Here is a 19,997-nt window from a genome sequence, read left to right as displayed (position 1 = left end):
TTCTTTGAACCATTACTGGGAACTCTGTTTCTGTATGTCTCGGTTGTCTGTGGTCTCCCTACTTTTCTGCCACCAAACCTCCAACCGTCTCTTACTAATCTCTACAGTGGACGTGTTTACTTTGCCCGTGCTATCCGTGAAGCCAAGGACTTCAAGGTGGTAAGAGGAGCCTAGACTTGCAGCTGGGTAGATTTCTTCACATTCGAATAAAACATCTTCCACCGTTTCTCTAGCTTTACCCCAGCAAGCACATGCGGCTTCGTCCTTGGTGTACTTCGCTTTATAACTGCGCGTTCTAAGGCATCCCGATCTCGCTGCGAAAAGTACGGAGCTTCCTTTTGAGCTTTCATAAATTGTTTCTTTCCTGATTTCCCTTTTTCCTTTGAGGTAGTTAGTCATAGCAGGTTTCTTTTTCATTGCCGCCGCCCATAACCTTGTCTCAGCCTCACTCTCTTTGCGTTTGACGTTCATTGTTGCCGTGTTGCTGGCCATACCGGTTGCATATTTGCTGGTAAGCTTCCTAGTTCTTTTTCTTCACTGTGAGCCAATGTTTTGCCTGTACAAATACCTGCACCCCATCTACTTTCTTCCATTTTTCTCAGTCGTTCTTCAAAATCAATTTTACTCTGAGCCTCCTTTACTTCAAAATTTGTCCAGCCTATATCACCCTGCACAGCTTCATTAGTAGTCTTCCCGTGGGCACCCAAGGCGAGGCATCCCACTGACCTTTGGTTGCCGCTGAGTCCTGACTGTACACCTGACTTCAAGCAAGCAACCGCATTTCGAATTGTAAGCCCTGGAACCATTACACCTTTCCAAATACCCCGGAGCACCTCGTACCTATGGTATCCCCACAGCCCTCTGTGTTTCAGTATGGCTGCATTTGTCTTCCATTTTGCTGTTATTGTTTTCTCCTGTCTCTCCAGATATCTATCACGTTCGTTTATCTATGTACCAAGGTATTTGTATTCTTTTACCCGAGTTATTTCCTCGCCCTGAATCAACACTGTCTGTTCACTGTTTTTATTGAATACCGTAAAACCAGATTTTTTAACCTTAAATTTTAATCTTAACTTCTCACATTCTTCTCCACATATATCATCCAGACGTTGCATATCACTTTGCTTGTTAGCAAGCAACACAATGTCGTTCGCATAAAATAAACCTGGAAGCTGCTGCTCAACTATTGTACCAGCTTGTTTATATGAGAGGTTAAACCCGATATTGATTCCTTCTAGCACTCTTTTCATCCTTACCACGTACATCCTAACTCCAGCGGGGATAAAGGGCAGTCCTGTCTCAGTCCCTTGTTGATATCTACTTTATCCTCGCTCGTCATCGCTTCCCATTCAATGCAAACATGATTTACTCGGTAAATCTCCCTCAATAGCTGTATACCGTCGTTGCCTATACCTTGTCGTCTCTGTGACTTGACGCCACCTCTCGTCGACAAGAAAGGGCTGATAAATTGCATATTCTCGCTGTATTTTAACAGTTTGCGTGTGTGAACCTCTGAAAAACACGGCGTCGCTTACATTAGGCGCATAAGATGAGTGAGTACATATTCCGGTCAGCGGACGACCTGCCCGTCAAGTATTCAAGCCTTCTGCTCAGCCGCCATTTAGTTTGGAAAGCAAAAGTACCCTGAATCGTTTTTTACTTCGACGCAATCTACGCGAAGCTGGCTCTTTCACCGGCTGTGTTAGCATGGGAACTAGACTTAAGATGGCTGGTGTCCACTTAGCTATCTATTTAGCCATCTACAGCGAGAACTGGAACACATCCGCGCTTTCAAGCTCACCTTAGCAGAAAGTTGGGACAGAGGGTTGGTGGGAGAGAAACTGAATTGTTATATCTTGCCTGCAATACTGAATTCTAGATACGTGTTTCTTATTTTGTGAGGAGGTAGAAAGGTGCGTACATTAAGGTCATCATAAGTGTCTCGCGAAGGCTAACTATAGAGTTCATCGTAGCCACCAGTTTCAGCCAAGCCTGAGACATATGCGCACAGCAGTAATCTCCATCTCATTGGGTGCGGGTTCTTCATCCATCCAGGAACCAAACAATGGAAACATTTGTTAAACATCAGAATCACACTTCATTCTACCAAGATTTGAGAGGGGCATAAGACAAAAAGCTCCATCAAGCAGCTCGACTGGGTTCTGCTCCCCTGGGTACATAGCATACGGCGGCATAAAGGCAGGAATAACAAAAAAGCATAATTGCAGAGAACAGTGGAATGAAGTTGAAAACCTGCACACAACCGAAATAACCGATTTCATGTAGTAAGTCCATTCACGTGTCTTACAGATATCAGTCAGCACCCGTGTACAATGTCGCGTTTGTTTTGTGTTTGCTTGCCTCGTTCCTTCGGCGCTTCAAATCAGTGATACGCCACCAGCGAGGATAAATTGAATGGCGTGACGCATCTGCCGGTCGGACTATATACTACGTTTCATACTTAAGAGTTCAACTCTACGCAATGGTAATCAGAGGGCTCCGTGCGTTTCGTGCTACAAGTGCGTGGTCACTCAAGCTCGCGCTAGCCTGCACACGTAATAACAGCTGCATGAAAGTTTTAGTGATTTTTTAAAGAATAATAGTCTTTAAAGCGAAGTTTTTTTTTTGCGAACCTTCACGGACTATCCTGGCCGTGGCTGCTGCTGCTGTCTTGCCGAATAGCTCACACTTAAGGAAAAGTCACGTGCCCGATCAAAACTAGGTGAGCCGGCACAGCAGCACGATGGTCCAATCATTAGGCAACAATCGCACGTGGACTTACACCGTGCCAACACCATCTAGCTCTTTGACATGATCGCCGCGTGCGTCGCATTGTTCTGTAGCACGTATGTGGGAGGGCGCACGCGTGCGCTTCCGTTTCCTTTGCGCCAAATACGCGGGAATGGCAACTTATAACACCTCATTTACCGCTTCCAAAAAGCTTCGTTTCACGTAGATTCCAAGTAGCTGCTTATGTTATCTTTATTTATTACTGAGGCTAAATAAATAAACGGTTTACGTAATTTGAGGACGATAAATACCAAACTATTTATCGCAAAAAACACAGCTCAAAAGAGACAGGGACACGAGAGAGCAACACGAGAGAGTATCCCTGCCTTTCTTGCGCTGTGTTTTTTCCAATGAACCACCAACACGAGCAAGCTTCCACGCTAAAACAAACTATTTACTTGTGTGGACAGAACTACTGCAACATGCATTGCTAGCCTCACAGCGTTGTATGGTATTGTCACGTAGTAGTGACGGTAGAGAAAACAGTCACAAAACTGTGTATGACGAAACTGGTTGTTTATTGGGCGAACCTGTGCCCACAAAAGCAAGCTACACTCAAAGCACAACGATAGCGGCGAACACAGTCGGCGATCGTCGAAAATCTGATCAGCGGCGAAACGCGTCGGCTTTTATACCTGAGTCATCGAAGGTTCCAGATTAATCCCTGATGCCCGCGTGTCTTCCAGAAAGTTCTAGACAATTCGCGTCGCTCATACAATCAGATTACATGGGCGTCGGCGACCACAGACGACGGATAGAAGCATTGATAACGTCCGAGAAGCTTCCAATGCAGGCGCGTCCTGCGCCGAGCGATAACGTTTAACATTTGTCAGCCAATGTTAAAAGCGGCTACCGGTGAAAGATAAACTTTGTACGTGTCAATACCCTCCCCTTAAAAAGCATCGTCCCGATGCTACAAACAAACACGAAAGCGAAAACAAAACCATGCGTAATAAACAAAATAACAAAAAACAATAACAAAGTAACAAAGTACCTAAGTTTGTCAGCGGGCGTAGAAAGGCTTAAGACGCACCACGTGGATGACTTCAGGTCGTGCCCGGCGCCGCTGTGATTGCGAAATGCCGTCTGGCACGACCTCATAGTCCAGTGCGCCAATACGTCGGGTGATCTTATATGGTCCGAAATAGCGACGTAACAGCTTCTCGCTAAGTCCTCGTCGGCGTATCGGAGTCCAAACCCAAACACGGTCACCGGGCTCGTACTCGACGTAGCGTCGTCGAAGGTTGTAGTGTCGGCTGTCGGTCCTCTGCTGGTTCTTGATGCGCAGGCGGGCGAGCTGTCGACCTTCTTCGGCACGCTGCAAATAGGTGGCAACGTCGAGATTTTCTTCGTCGGTGACGTCCGGTAGCATGGCGTCAAGCGTCGTTGCCGGGTTCCTTCCGTAGACCAGGTTGAACGGCGCCATGTGCGTCGCTTCTTGCACGGCCGTGTTGTATGCGAAGGTCACATACGGAAGGATGGCATCCCACGTCTTGTGTTCGACGTCGACGTACATTGCCAGCACGTCGGCGATGGTCTTATTTAGGCGCTCGGTGAGGCCATTCGTCTGCGGGTGGTAGGCGGTGGTCCGGCGATGGCTTGTGTGGCTGTATCGCAGGATGGCTTGAGTTAGTTCTGCCGTAAAGGCAGTACCTCTGTCGGTGATGAGGACTTCTGGGGCACCGTGACGCAGGAGGATGTTCTCAACGAAGAATCGGGCTACCTCGGCAGCACTGCCTTTGGGCAAGGCTTTTGTTTCGGCGTAGCGGGTGAGGTAGTCCGTAGCTACGACGATCCATTTATTCCCGGACGTCGACGTCGGAAAAGGCCCCAGTAAGTCCATCCCAATCTGCTGGAACGGTCGGCGAGGTGGCTCGATCGGCTGTAGAAGTCCGGCTGGCCTTGTCGGCGGTGTTTTGCGTCGCTGACAGTCTCGGCATGTCCTTACGTAATGGGCGACGTCGGCAGAGAGGCGAGGCCAGTAGTATTTTTCTTGTATCCTTGCGAGCGTGCGGGAAAAACCGAGGTGTCCAGCCGTTGGGTCGTCATGGAGAGCTTGCAGAACCTCTGGACGCAATGCTGAGGGTACCACGAGGAGGTAGTTGGCTCGGAGAGGCGAGAAGTTCTTCTTTAGGAGAATGTCGTTTTGCAAAAAAAACGACGCCAATCCTCGCCTGAACACCTTCGGCACAGTGACGGTCTTGCCTTCCAGGTAATCTACAAGGTTCCTTAGTTCCGGGTCGGCTCGCTGTTGTTCGGCGAATTCGTCGGCACTGATGGGTCCCAAGAAAGTGTCGTCATCCTGGTCATCCTGTGGCGGCGGTTCGACGGGGGCGCGAGACAAGCAGTCGGCGTCAGAGTGCTTTCGCCCGGACTTGTAAACGACGGTGATGTCGAATTCTTGAAGTCTCAGACTCCATCGTGCGAGGCGACCTGAAGGATCCTTCAAGTTAGCTAGCCAACACAAGGCGTGGTGGTCGCTCACAACTTTAAAGGGCCTGCCATAGAGGTAGGGGCGAAACTTTGATGTAGCCCAGATGATGGCGAGGCACTCCTTTTCTGTTGTGGAATAATTTGCTTCCGCCTTCGATAGCGACCGGCTAGCGTAACTTACAACCCTTTCTAGTCCATCAGTCCTCTGCACAAGCACGGCGCCGAGTCCTACGCCGCTTGCGTCGGTGTGGACTTCGGTATCGGCATTTTCGTCGAAATGCGCAAGGATGGGCGGCGATTGTAGGCGTCGCTTCAGTTCTTCAAATGCTTCGATTTGCGGCATCTCCCACTTGAACTCGACGTCGGCCTTCGTGAGGTACGTCAGTGGCTCGGCGATCCGTGAAAAATCCTTGACGAAGCGCCTGTAATAGGCGCACAGTCCCAGAAATCTACGCACTGCCTTCTTGTCAGCGGGCAGAGGAAAGTTGGAGATGGCCGCAGTTTTCTGAGGGTCGGGGCGCACTCCAGACTTGTTGATGACGTGGCCTAAAAACAAGAGCTCCTCATATGCGAAGCGGCACTTTTCTGGCTTTAACGTGAGTCCGGAGGTTTTGATTGCTTGAAGAACTGTTTCAAGGCGCCGCAGGTGTTCTTCAAAGCTTGAGGCAAACACAACGACGTCGTCCAAATAGACGAGGCAAGTCTGCCACTTCAAGCCTGCCAGTACTGTATCCATGACGCGTTGGAAAGTCGCAGGTGCCGAGCAAAGACCAAACGGCATGACCTTGAACTCGAACAGTCCGTCTGGTGTTATAAAGGCCGTCTTCTCCCGGTCCCTCTCGTCGACTTCGATTTGCCAGTAGCCGGTTTTGAGGTCCATCGACGAAAAATACTTTGCGTTGTATAGTCGATCCAAGGCGTCGTCAATCCGTGGAAGGGGGTATACGTCCTTCTTCGTGACCTTGTTGAGGCGACGATAATCGACGCAGAAACGTAGGGTTCCATCCTTCTTCTTCACTAACACCACGGGGGACGCCCACGGACTCTTGGACGGCTGGATGATGTCGTCGCGTAGCATTTCGTCGACTTGTTGCCTTATGGCCTCGCGTTCGCGTGCCGAAACTCGGTACGGGCTCTGACGCAGTGGGCGGCCATTTTCGTCGGTTATGATTCGGTGCTTGGCGACAGGGGTTTGTCGAACTTTTGACGACGACGAGAAGCAATCCTTGTATTGCAGGAGCAGAGCTTTTAGTTGTTCTTTCTTATGCCTGGGAAGGTTCTGATTAACGTTGAAAGTTGCTTCAGGTATTATAGTCGTCGTTGCGGGTGCACTGGAATCCATGAAGGCGAAAGCACTGCTGGCTTGTACTATTTCGTCGATGTAGGCAACCGTGGTGCCTTTGTTAATGTGCTTGTATTCGGGGCTGAAGTTCGTGAGCATCACCGTTGCTTTCCCTGCACGTAGCTCAGCTATGCCTCTAGCGACGCAAATTTCACGGTACAGCAGTAAGTGATGATCGCCCTCGATGACGCCCTCCATGTCTGCAGGCACTTCCGTACCGACGGAAATCATTACGCTGGAGTGAGGCGGAACGGTGACTTGTTCTTCAAGCACATTCAAGGCATGGTAACTGATGCATGTATCCGGCGGTATCGCTTTGTGTGTTGAAAGCGTTATCGACTTGGACCTTAAGTCGATGACTGCACCATGTTGGTGTAGAAAGTCCATGCCTAGGATGACGTCCCTGGAGCAGTGCTGCAGGATTACGAAACTCGCCGGGTAAGTGCGGTTGTTTACCGTGACTCGCGCTGTGCAGATTCCAGCCGGCGTTATTAGGTGACCTCCCGCTGTCCGTATATCGGGTCCTTGCCAGGCCGTCTGCACCTTCTTTAACTTGGCGGCGAATGCGCCACTGAAAACTGAATAGTCGGCGCCAGTGTCGACGAGAGCGGTGACGTTATGACCATCGATGAGCACGTCAAGATCGGTAGACCGGCGTCTGGCGTTGCGGTTAATTCGTGGCGTCGGATCACGGCTGCGTCGGCTTGCTCTGCTGCTGCTACGTCGCGTCGGAAGGTCTTCGTTCGGCGGCGATGTGCTGTCAAGGCTGTTGCTAGGCGGCGTGCTGATATCTCGTCGTGATGATTCGCGAATCGTCGTCGTCGTCGGCGGCGGAGGATCTTCGGCATTGCGTCGTACAGCAACCGCACCTCCATCGGTTGCTGCTTTTAGTTTCCCGGGTATGGGCTGGGAGATCGGCCCCGGGTTGGGCCGGCATACAGGCGGCGATGCGGCGAGATGTAGCGGCCTGGAGACGGCGAGCGTGAGGGCCGTCGTGGTTGCCACTGGGCTCCGGCAAGGTAGTCGGCGATGTCACGTGGTCGCTCGCCAAGCTGTGGACGTGGCGCGTTGACGGCGAACCCTCGTAAGCCCATCTCGCGGTATGGGCATCGGCGGTAGACATGGCCGGCTTCCCCGCAGTGATAGCAGAGCGGGCGGTGGTCGGGGGCGCGCCAAATGTCCGTCTTCCGCTGGGAGCTGCGCTGGGCGACGGGCGGGCGTGCTGGCGGCGGCGGCGGTGGACGACGGAACTGCGGCGTTACGGGGCCCTGGCGCGAGCGCGGAGGGGGGCCTTGACGACGGGCGACGGCGGCGTAGGTCATCGCTTGCGGCTGTGGTTGAGGCGATACCGGAACTTCTGGCACTTCTAGTGATCGCTGAACCTCTTCTTTAACTATGTCAGCGATTGAAGTCACCTGAGGATGCGATCTTGGGAATAATTTCTGTAGTTCTTCCCGTACAACCGCTCTGATCGTCTCGTGCAGGTCGTCGGCGCCTAGAGCTTGAGCTTCGGCGTAGTTTGTCAGTGCACGGCGGTTGTATTGCCTGGCTCGCATTTCAAGGGTCTTCTCGATGGTTGTGGCCTCCGAAACAAATTCTGCCACAGTCTTGGGCGGGTTGCGCATCAATCCAGTGAATAGATGCTCTTTGACGCCCCGCATCAAGAACCGAACTTTCTTTTCCTCTGACATATCGGGGTCGGCGTGGCGGAAGAGGCGAGTCATCTCCTCCGTGAAGATTGCGATGTTCTCGTTCGGCAATTGCACTCTGGTTTCTAATAAAACTTCGGCCCTTTCTTTTCGCACGACATTCGTGAAAGTCCTCATGAAGTTTTCACGAAATAGGTCCCACGTCACCAGGGTGGTCTCTCTGTTCTCAAACCAGGTCCGAGCAGCATCATCTAATGAAAAATACACATGGCGCAGCTTGTCGTCGTCGCTCCATTTGTTGAACGTCGCGGTCCTCTCGTATGTCTCCAGCCAGGTTTCAGGGTCTTCAGCCGATGATCCACGAAAAGTCGGTGGCTCCCGAGGTTGCTGCAGCAGGATGGGGGACGCTGGTGCTGCCATTTTGGTCGTTGACTTGGCCTTGATTGCAGTGGTCTTTTCGGGAAGAAGTCCGAACTCCGGCACAAGTCCTTGCTGCCTACGGCTAGCTCGCTGGTCCTTGGCGACGTTGGTCTCGTTCTCCGGTTTCGGGCTTGGGTCGCGGCTTTGCGGGGGCGTTCGGTGCATGAACGAACTAGCACCTCCACCAGATGTCACGTAGTAGTGACGGTAGAGAAAACAGTCACAAAACTGTGTATGACGAAACTGGTTGTTTATTGGGCGAACCTGTGCCCACAAAAGCAAGCTACACTCAAAGCACAACGATAGCGGCGAACACAGTCGGCGATCGTCGAAAATCTGATCAGCGGCGAAACGCGTCGGCTTTTATACCTGAGTCATCGAAGGTTCCAGATTAATCCCTGATGCCCGCGTGTCTTCCAGAAAGTTCTAGACAATTCGCGTCGCTCATACAATCAGATTACATGGGCGTCGGCGACCACAGACGACGGATAGAAGCATTGATAACGTCCGAGAAGCTTCCAATGCAGGCGCGTCCTGCGCCGAGCGATAACGTTTAACATTTGTCAGCCAATGTTAAAAGCGGCTACCGGTGAAAGATAAACTTTGTACGTGTCAGTATGCAGAAACGGAGTATATATACGCAGGTTGATATTGCAACTAACTTCCTGTTGTGACAAATGCGCTCCCTTCTGGTATTTCATTTTATGTTTTTGTTCGTCATTCGCAGAACCGTCACGGACTCGTCGGGCATTGACAGCGCCAGGGTCATCGAGGTGAGTACAGGCGTCGCTATTCTCTAGCCAATATTATCGTATTAAAATATTAGTAAATCTAGCGACGTTTGTCTTACAAAACAAACAAGGATTTCTTGGGTATTCCGCTTCACATTGTGAAACTTACCGCGAAGTTTCGTAAATTAGCAGCAAATGGCAGTCTACCGTATCAGCCTCAATCGAAGCCGCGCAATTTAGCGTGGGCAAAGTGGGCAAAGCTGCTGTTCCTGCGTCTCGGTTTGTCCACGTTGCGTTGCGCTATTTCAGTCGAGGCTGGCATATTGAGAGGCGTGTAAATTGTTTAACGCTTTCTGTGAACGTTTTTCTTTTTTTTTTCGACCATCCATTGCTATATGCTTATCGCTCGGCGCAAGACGTGCGTTCATGCATCGAAAATATCTCGAATGTTCTCGCCGAATCTACGGCTAGGAAACTTCGAGTAATCAGATTGCATGCGCGGCTCGAATACTCTTACACCTTCCGGAACGAACGCGAGTGCCAGCGATTACGTTGGAAACTACGAGGAGGCATGCATAAAAACCCGACGCGCTTTATACGTAGCTTGCACTTTCGACGATTGTGCTCGCCGTTACTGTCGTGCTATGAGTGCCACCTTTGTTTCTGCCGCACAAGTTCATCCAATAAAGAGTTGGTTTTTGTGACTCAAAGCTGTGCCATTGTCTAGTATTTCACTCAGAAGAGTTCGGGCGCGAGTTAGTTGGTACATATCATTCATTTTACACAGCGCCACAAAAAACGGACAAGGGAGAACACGAGAGGGGGCGCTTTATTTCACCCTTACTACAATGTGACAATATGCACCGACAGTCCCGATACCATGCTTGATTGCCGCCTACATTATAGTCCATTTCTAAAGGACAATAAAGAAAATTGTGGGGTTGTACGCGCCAAAACCGTGATCTGAGTGTGAGGCACGCTGTAGTGGGAGACTACGGAATAATTTTTAGCAGCTGGGGTTCTTTAACGTGCACTTAAATCTAAGTACACGGGTGTTTTAGCATTTCGCCCCCATCGAAATGCGGCCCCCGTGGCCGGGATTTGATCCCGCTACCTCGTGCTTAGCAGCCCAACACCACTATAACCACTAAGCAACCACGGCGGGCAATGTACACCCAACCTGCCGCCCCTTCAGATAGAAGTTAGACGCAGATTTTGTAAAATGGATGGCGCACCAATGTGCAGCACAATTAGGTGGCATGTAATACAGGATGGCCGAGGGATAAAACACGTATTTTTTAATACTTAGGTCCCTGGAAAAGTCCATACACAATGGAGCACGACAGGATATGCGCGTTACTTATGTACAAAAGCCGGCCTCAGCTAAATGTGGCCGGTATTTTATTTTTTTCTTGTATAACATTCTTATAGTATCATAGCTTGTAAAATAAAACCTAGGCAGTTTTTTTGCTGAAACTAATAAAACAATGAAATTTCACTTTCCCTTCTCTCTAAATTATCTCTAGTTAATACTAATTCAGTGAGTTCGCACTGAATAATAACACATCATTACTAAAACTTCGCCATAACTACGGCAAACAAACCACTCACTCTTCAGGCATATTTTTGTCGAAGACATTACCTTTGAGTACTAAACTTCAAAAATGCAAAAAAAAAGTTTTGAGCACAAGGAAATTTCCTAATTGCTGATACCTGAAGGCATAAATGCTGCCGGATTCAAGCCCTCGTTATGTCCGGCAATGTCCGGTAATCCGGCAACATTGATACCTTCAGGTAGCATATTGACGCGAAATAAGTTGGCACGTGGTGACACTGGCCCCTTGAGGCGAGAACGACGAAGTTCGTGGTTGCGCGCGCGCTCTCCGAGGTCCAGCCATTATTAAAGGCTGACGTGTTTTTTTGCCTATCTGTTGCTGGTGAACTATACTAGCTGTACTAGCTGGGTGACATTTCTGGTGGAGGTGCTGGGTACGGTCGATGTTAAGATCTCCGGAGCGTACCCCGGACCTAAGCCCGGCGAGTAGTTCGTACGTACCAGCCGGCGTCTCCAGGGACTCCAGCCACAGCACGGTCTGCTACCCGAACGAAGTAGAATGACGAACCAACCACCTCCTGCCGCTACTGCAGCATCGCACGTGGTCGTCAATCAGATCCGGACGCCGAATCATTTCCACGGGAGTGCTTCAGAGGACGCCGACGACTGGCTTGACCATTTTGACCGGGTTGCCAACGTCAACGACTGGACCCACGAGCGTAAGCTTCGCTACATGTACTTCGCTCTTGAAGATTCCGCTAAAATATGGTTTGAGAACCACGAGGCGACACTGACGTCATGGGAAGAATTTCGTCGGCAGTTCCTCAATGCCTTCGCCAGGGCGGACAGGAAGGAGAGGGCGGAGTTAGCACTGGAGTCGAGAATTCAAGGCCCGAATGAGCGAGTGACGGCGTACGTAGAAGACATGAATCGGCTCTTCCGACGTGCGGACCCCTCTATGACTGAAGCAAAGAAGGTGCGCCACCTAATGCGCGGTGTCAAAGAGGAAATCTTTGCTGGCCTCATTCGAAATCCGCCGACGACAGTGGCAGAGTTCCACGACGAAGCCACCACCATGGAAAAGGCCCTTCAACCGCGGGCCAGGCAATACAACCGCGACGCCGTGATTTCAAGGGAGCTCTCTGCCGTTACCCTCGGCAACGACGTCGGCGCCTTGCGAGAACTCATCAGGGCTGTCATCAAGGAGGAACTGCAGAAGATGCAGACGACCGCTGCCTCTGCGGGACAACTTTCCATTGCGGAAATGGTGCGCGCCGAGGTCCGACAGGCCGTCCATGTTCCTGAACAGTACGAGGCACCACAGCAGAGACCGCGTCCTGAAATGAATTACGCAGAAGCAGTACGCCGTCCACCACCCTCAAGCGCGTATAGCATGGTACACCCCGCTCAGCAATTGGACGTTAGCTTCAGGCCTCGCAGCACACCGCACATCGCAGAAGCAAGAACTAGGAAGAGCGACGTCTGGCGCACCGCAGACTACAAGCCCCTATGTTACCATTGTGGCGAAGCCGGGCACATCTACAGAATGTGTCCTTATCGTCATGTGGGGCTCCGAGGATTCGCACCAAATGCACCTCGTCCACGACCTGGTGAGCGGCCGCCGGAAATAGAGAGTTTCGTCGCGAATCGTCGCAATGGTGATCAACGATGGCACGAGCCCCGTTCGTCGTCTCCTGCTCGTTACAGGTCACCATCACCAAGCCAAGCCTTCTCTCGCGGCGCTCTCAGACGCCGCTCGCCAAGCCCGGCGGCTCGGGAAAACTGAGTTCAGCGACCTCCGGAGGTGAGGCCGCTGACGTCGACTGTGCGCAAAATCCTCCACTACGACGACAACGACGAAAACAGAACGACGCAGACGTACAGACGCAGTCAAACACCGTACGAGAGGTAATAACGTCGAACATTCCCGTCACCGTAGACGACGAAGACATAACAGCATTAATCGACACTGGAGCGGACACCTCAGTTATGAGCATGGACCTTGCCTGCAAGCTGAAGAAAGTTTCTACCGAGTGGACTGGGTCGCAGATTCGCACTGCAGGAGGCCATCTGCTAACCCCGGTAGGAAGATGCACAGCGCGAATGAGCATTCGTGGGTTTACGTACCTCGGAGATTTCGTTATCCTCCCAAGCTGTTCGAGGGACCTAATTCTGGGAATGGACTTTCTGCAGGCTAATGGAGCCGTGATAAACCTACAAAAATCGCTGGTAACGTTTTCAACGGCGCAGGCCTTAGCAGGGAGCAGCACTGACGACACGTATGTCAACGCCTTGAGGATTGTCGACGAGAACATCACGGTGCCGCCAAGGAGCAGCGTATTGGCCCTCGTAACCTGCGACGCATTCGACGACTATGAGGGTATTGCCGAGGCAAATATCCCGCTGTTGCTCGAAAGACACATCTGCATCGCCCGGGGCCTTGTTCGAATACAGAATAAGTGCTCGCAAGTTTTGCTGACAAATTTCAGCCATGAGTATCAGCACGTCCCTCAAGGTACAGCTGTGGCCTTTCTGAACGGCATTGCTGACTTCTCCGACGTCGGCACGTTACAAGTGACTTCACCGGATGCAACAACTCACGCCAGCCTGAGTACCCGCGTCCACATTAATGCTGACTTAGCAGATGTACAGAAGGATCAGCTACTGGGCCTAGTGACAGAATTCTCTGGCTGTTTTTCCACAGAATCTAGAGTCCAGCGCACCTCCATTACGCAACACCGGATAGTTACAGAGGAGTCGGCGCGGCCTGTTCGTCAGCACCCGTACCGCGTGTCACCTATGGAGCGGGAGGCGATTAAGCGTCAAGTTGAAGAAATGCTCAATGATGACGTCATCCAGCCGTCGACAAGTCCGTGGGCGTCCCCTGTCGTGCTAGTAAAAAAGAAAGACAACACGCTCCGCTTCTGCGTTGACTACAGACGGCTTAACCGAGTCACCAAACGCGACGTTTCCCCCTGCCACGGATCGATGACGCTTTGGACCGTCTGCGCCATGCTGAGTTCTTTACTTCGTTAGACCTAAAGTCAGGGTACTGGCAAATCGAAGTGGACGAGCGTGACCGTGAAAAAACCGCCTTCGTGACTCCCGACGGGCTATACGAATTTAAAGTCCTGCCTTTCGGTCTCTGTTCCGCTCCTGCTACGTTTCAACGAATGATGGACACTGTACTCGTCGGACTAAAGTGGCAGACGTGTCTAGTGTACCTTGACGACGTTGTTGTGTTTTCCAGCACGTTCGATGAACATCTCACCCGACTACGAAGTGTCCTTACCGCAATACGTAAGGCAAACCTCACCATCAAGCCTGAAAAATGTTACTTTGGCTTCCGGGAACTCAAGTTTTTAGGCCACGTGGTCAGCTCCCAAGGAGTACGACCAGACCCAGAAAAGCTCGCTGCCGTTGCCGAGTTTCCTCACCCTAAAGACAAGAAGGCTGTTCAGCGGTTCCTGGGCCTCTGCGCTTACTACCGCCGTTTCGTTGAAGGCTTCTCGAGGATTGCTGAACCTCTCACGAGACTGACGCGACAAGATGTGCCCTTTGCGTGGACGGAAGACCAAGAGCTGGCCTTCACCGAATTGCGCAAACGCCTTCAATCCGCTCCAGTGCTGGCGCATTTTGATGACACCGCGCCAACTGAAATTCACACAGACGCAAGCAACGTAGGACTCGGGGCTATTCCGGTTCAATGGCAAGACGGCGCAGAACGTGTAATTGCGTACGCGAGCCGTAGTCTCACAAAAGCAGAAGCTAATTATTCGACCACCGAAAAAGAATGTTTAGCAGTCGTGTGGGCCATCAGCAAGTTCCGACCTTACTTATACGGCCGGCCATTTCGAGCGATCAGTGACCACCATTCGCTCTGCTGGCTTGCCAATCTACGAGACCCGTCAGGTCGCCTCGCTCGTTGGAGCCTCCGCCTCCAGAAATACGACATGACTGTTGTCTACAGATCGGGCCGTAAGCATAGCGACGCTGACTGCTTGTCACGTTCTCCTATTCCCTTGACATCCTCCGACTTGGAGCTAGATTTGCCGTTTCTTGGTGTCGTCGACGTGGTGCGCATGGCTGACTACCAACGTGCAGACTCTGAACTGCTTCCAGTCATCCGATATCTCGAGGGAGCTGACGTTGTTGTCCCACGCCCACTTTCACGAGGATTGACATCGTACTGCCTGCGGAACGATGTCCTGTACAAGAAAAATTTCGAGAACAGCCAAGAAACGTTCCTTCTCGTTGTTCCGAAGGCGCTGCGCGAGGAAGCTTTACAGGCGTGTCACGACGATCCCTGTGCCGGCCACTTAGGCTTCGCGAGGACATTAGCGCGCATACGGCGGAAATACTATTGGCCACACCTATTTTCGTCGGTTCAGCGCTATGTGCGAACGTGCCGTGACTGTCAGAGGCGTAAAGTCCCACCCGTCAAGCCTACCGGCCTCCTTCAGCCTTTGGATCCGCCTCCGGCGCCGTTCCAGCAAGTGGGAATGGACCTTTTTGGTCCGTTCCCCACGTCTTCCTTGCAAAACAAGTGGATAATCGTGGCAACCGATTATTTAACTCGCTATGCGGAGACAAAAGCTGTGCCGCGGGGAACTGCTGCTGAAGTCGCCAGCTTCTTCGTCCACAACGTCGTGCTTCGTCACGGTGCACCCGCTCTGCTCATTACTGATCGCGGTGCAGCGTTTACAGCGGAGTTGTTGCAACAAGTCGTCACGCTGACGCATACTGACCACCGAAGGACCACAGCCTATCATCCCCAGACTAACGGCTTAACAGAGCGCCTGAACAGAACATTGGCCGACATGCTATCCATGTACATTGATGTGGAACACAAGACATGGGATGAAATTTTGCCATACGTGACGTTTGCTTACAATACCGCTGTGCAGGAAACCACCGAGTTTACACCATTCGAGCTCGTTTACGGACGTCGCGTTACAACCCCCTTAGACGCCATGCTCCCGGTAGACCATGGAGCCACAAGTAAGGACACCACTAAGGAGTTCGTCGAGAAAGCGGAGGAAGCTCGCCAGCTTGCTCGGAATCGCATCCGCACCCAGCAGAATACCGACGCCTGCCGTTACAACCGGACCCGACGGAACGTCCAGTACTCACCAGGCGACCGCGTGTGGACACCTATCCGACACCGTGGGCTCTCGGAGAAATTCTTGCGCCGCTATTTCGGCCCCTACGAAGTTGTACGCCGCCTCAGTGATGTGAACTATGAGGTGGTGCCTCAAAGCTCTGATCCTAGTTCGAACCGACGCCGTCCCCGTGCTGAAGTCGTCCACGTAGTACGGATGAAGCCGTACTACGCACGCGAGGGATAAGCAACCCTCACAAACCGCTTCAGCACTGTGTACATTCCTGTATGTTTTTTTTATTTTTTTCTTTCCATGTTGGCACTCTTGCCCATATTGCTCGCCCCATGCCCTTGAAGCGACCGGGTCGGTCGCTTTTGAGAGGGGAGCAATGACGCGAAATAAGTTGGCATGTGGTGACACTGGCCCCTTGAGGCGAGAACGACGAAGTTCGTGGTTGCGCGCGCGCTCTCCGAGGTCCAGCTATTATTAAAGGCTGACGTGTTTTTTTGCCTATCTGTTGCTGGTGAACTATACTAGCTGTACTAGCTGGGTGACAATATGTGGGTTTATTGACCAGTTGCCATCACCCAAAAAGATCACGTGCTCGTGACGCCTGTGGCAGAAAGGATGTTCCACATCCGCCTCTAGGTTTGTGAGTGGTGGCGCTGGCTAACACTCCCAAGGTTAGTTTAGTTGGGAAACAAATACCACAGAAAGCGGATGGGAAAACGGCTCCGCGGTAGCTCAATGGTGAGAGCATCGCACGCTTAATGCGCAGACGTGGGCTCATTCCCCACCTGCGGACAGTTGTTTTTTTTTTCATCCGTTTTCATTTCCATTAATTTATCATTTCGTTAATTCAATTAGTAAGTACAAGTAATTTCCCCTATGTTGTTCTTGGTGTCATTGTTTGTCGGCTTCTTATGATATGATTAATAAAAATCGGGCCCCTCGGTTCCTTTTCTTCTCGTTAAAAGGTTACCTGTGGCAGATAAAACAATTATAGTTCATGAGCTTGTCTACTCGAAGAGGCGGACAATACTTGCACAAGAAATTGAAATGAATAATAGAATAATTAACAAAAATTCCCTAAATAACTTTTAAACTAATTACCGGATAAACCACATTGCAATTTATAAATTGTTTAGCCGTGCGACTGCCCGCTTGAGCCACTGTGCGTGTATTCACAGGATTCTTTCCCGGCATAATTGGCTGCGTGACTGGAAGTTAAAAAATGGTTCCTCGTCTCCGCCACATGTTAGCGTTAATCGATTCATCTAGTAGGATGACGGAGGCCTGCTTCACCTTTAGGACATCATCTCCACACCAAAATGTTTCTTTTTCGAAACCTTGATTATTTATATCGTAAATCATTGTTTTGCCAAACGTCCCGAATTTAATACACCAGTCCTGCCTGACGACCCTTTTCGCGCACCTGCTGGTACATCAAGGCTGTAAGCTGGGCAGTTAATATGTGGTCAACGAGGATTCAAACCGGCGAAAGAAACGCATACACAAGAAACATGGAGAGCACCGGACGATGCAGGACTCTCGGCATCGTCGTGTGTGCTACTTGTTTCTTGAGTATGCGTTTCTTTCTCTGATTTTCATCTTAGTTGACTTCTGGTACATATTGACGTCATCGTAACTCACTTGTGAAACAGAGAAGTGCCGCAATTTTCGGAACTAGTTGAGAGAGTACGTGCAAGCGAATATGTGGATCTGCTTATGTTACGTCTTCCAACGCCCTGCAGCTCTCCGGCCAGCAGCAGCAGCAGCAGACGTGGCACGCGCGTGGTGACGTCGTCGAATCTCACCGACAGCACAGCACGATGCCCTCCAGGTGAGAGTGCATGCAACGAATATGCGACACGCTGAATCTGTGCGTGGTTATTTGTGTGAAGTGCCGATTACGTTTGGTTCTCTCCAACATTCTCCTTGTTTTCGGCTCGCAATATTAGCCCCTAAATAGTTTAACAACGGTGTCGTCTGTGCAACTTATTTACAGACACGACACGACCTGTAGGCAGGGTTGCCAACCATCTCGAATTTAGCGGCACCGTCCTGAGTCCCCCTCCCCCCCTTTTTACCCCTACTGAATGCAGTCAATGAACCTTACTGACTTCTTATAAGAGAATGCCTGACGGCTCGTTTCCCTGGCACATTCTTTTGTGTTCTGTTGCGCTGTCATTAGCATAAAGGCGGTTGCATTTTTGTCGTCGTTATAGATATGTTGCACGCCTTAGCCGTTCACGCTGCTTCTGTCTATATAGGTAGTCGTGTTAGCCAGGGAACGCTTGCACTTTTCCTGACGTACATCGGGACATGGATGAGTCAAAATGAGTTGTGTAACTTTGTTTCACAAAGGCTGGGCGCTCTTGGCACTGACAAGGGTGTGAATCGCCTGCCACCACCGTCACGATATCGTCCACTCGAGAGTTGGCAACCCTACATGGTGTGGCTGACACTAACATGTGTGCCGCATTGCCTCGTTCATGTCCTGTTTGTTAATTTAGTCAGTGCGCTACACTATTATTAAGTATACGTTTCACCAGTACTGTTTTTAGGGCAACACGCAAACGTGAGCAACGTTGATCATGATATTCGGTGACGTCTGTGTCCAGACCAGCTTGTACCGGAAGTGTCGTTGGAGCCGAGTATTAGAAACTTTCTTGCCTTTAGAAAACTTTTATGTCAACATAAGGGTGCGTAATCGCGAAATGTAGTCAGAAACTCGCACTGTTAGGCTATGCGCCTAGACACATGCCTCCTCTGGTGCTCGTAAACACTTAAGAACTGAATTCAATTCAGTTTCCTTTTCCAGAGCAATTTTGCAAATACTTTCTTGGTCAAAAACTGCGGTATGGAGCTTGACGGAGCTTGGAAAACAGAATTAAGATGAGACGCTATTCGACACAGCTTGTACTTCAGTTTTCGAGTTAGGAAACAAGAATGTCGACTGTTAGTATCAATTAGGCTCCTCTTTTCACATATGTAAATAGTTGCTGATAGCTGCTCCGGCTCAATTTCCGTGGACAATGACACGCATCAAACATGCTCCGTTTGTGCACACCATGTTTCTAGATAATTATGGCAAATCGGCATTTAATTCAACTCTAGGGTGGGAAGATTCTGCTGAAAAAAATCATATTCCCATTTTTCCTGAACTGAAAAAAAAGCGCTTCAAGAAAGCGCGCCATTGTCGCTAAAAGTACATACGTCAGAAATGTATTTTATGCGCTAGCATCGAAGCACGTGGTTCCCGTGAAGCCTAGCGAAAAGCACAGTTCTACGACCAACTCACAAACACTGCTAGTGGGTAGCGAAACACGCACGCCAACTTTTGCGATTTCGTCTTAAAATGCCCGATTTTTACCTCTCGTTTACGACTCTCGTATTGACACAAGCATGTTCCGGTTTTTAATTTGTGTATGATTTGTAGCAAAACCGATATCAAGGACAAAGGTAGTTGCTGAGTGGTCTTTATGACCCATTTTCCGGACCCGTAAATCATGCGGAAGAGCCTGTGTGGCAGCGACATCATCTGGTAAAACCAAGGCATAACGGCGAACGAATCATGGACAGCTGTTATCGTCTATATTTCACAAAAAAACTTCATAAAAATTCATGCTTGTCTGCGGTGCGGATCGTGGTGGCCGCGACGATAGGGCAGAGCACTATCTGGCGGAGCACAGCACCCTTACAGGGCAGCCTGCGAACGTTTAATAAACCGTCAACATTTTTAATATTCTAGCATTTGTTGGTATATTCAGTAAACCTTTGTTTTTGTCGCTTTCATTGCATCGTGTTTCAATTTCTAAGACTGGTAGGTCGGGACAGTGCACAGCACGTGATATTATTGCGATAGCAATTATATGGACACTCCAAAGCAGATTTCTGTCTTCGGTGTCGTCGTCGCCGTCGCCGTGAGGTTCCACATGACGTCAACGGCGATGAAATCGTCGCCGCGCTCGA

The 19,997-nt window shown here is 50.5% G+C and overlaps 1 protein-coding gene across 4 annotated transcripts in view; it reads left to right on the top strand.

Moving 5' to 3' along the window:
- Positions 1 to 19,997, top strand: part of LOC119458669 (inactive serine/threonine-protein kinase TEX14) — a 139,222-nt gene that overhangs the window by 105,749 nt on the left and 13,476 nt on the right. For all 4 annotated transcript variants that reach the window (XM_049671364.1, XM_049671363.1, XM_049671362.1 and 1 more), the window contains 2 exons: positions 9,362 to 9,407; positions 17,777 to 17,865. In XM_049671364.1, the coding sequence (XP_049527321.1) occupies positions 9,362 to 9,407; positions 17,777 to 17,865 (135 nt within the window). The remainder of the gene's footprint in view (positions 1 to 9,361; positions 9,408 to 17,776; positions 17,866 to 19,997) is intronic.

The sequence above is a fragment of the Dermacentor silvarum genome, chromosome 7 (genome assembly GCF_013339745.2).
Source record: "Dermacentor silvarum isolate Dsil-2018 chromosome 7, BIME_Dsil_1.4, whole genome shotgun sequence".
Classification (NCBI taxonomy): Eukaryota; Metazoa; Arthropoda; class Arachnida; order Ixodida; family Ixodidae; genus Dermacentor; species Dermacentor silvarum.
This window is presented reverse-complemented; position numbering and strand designations above follow the sequence as displayed.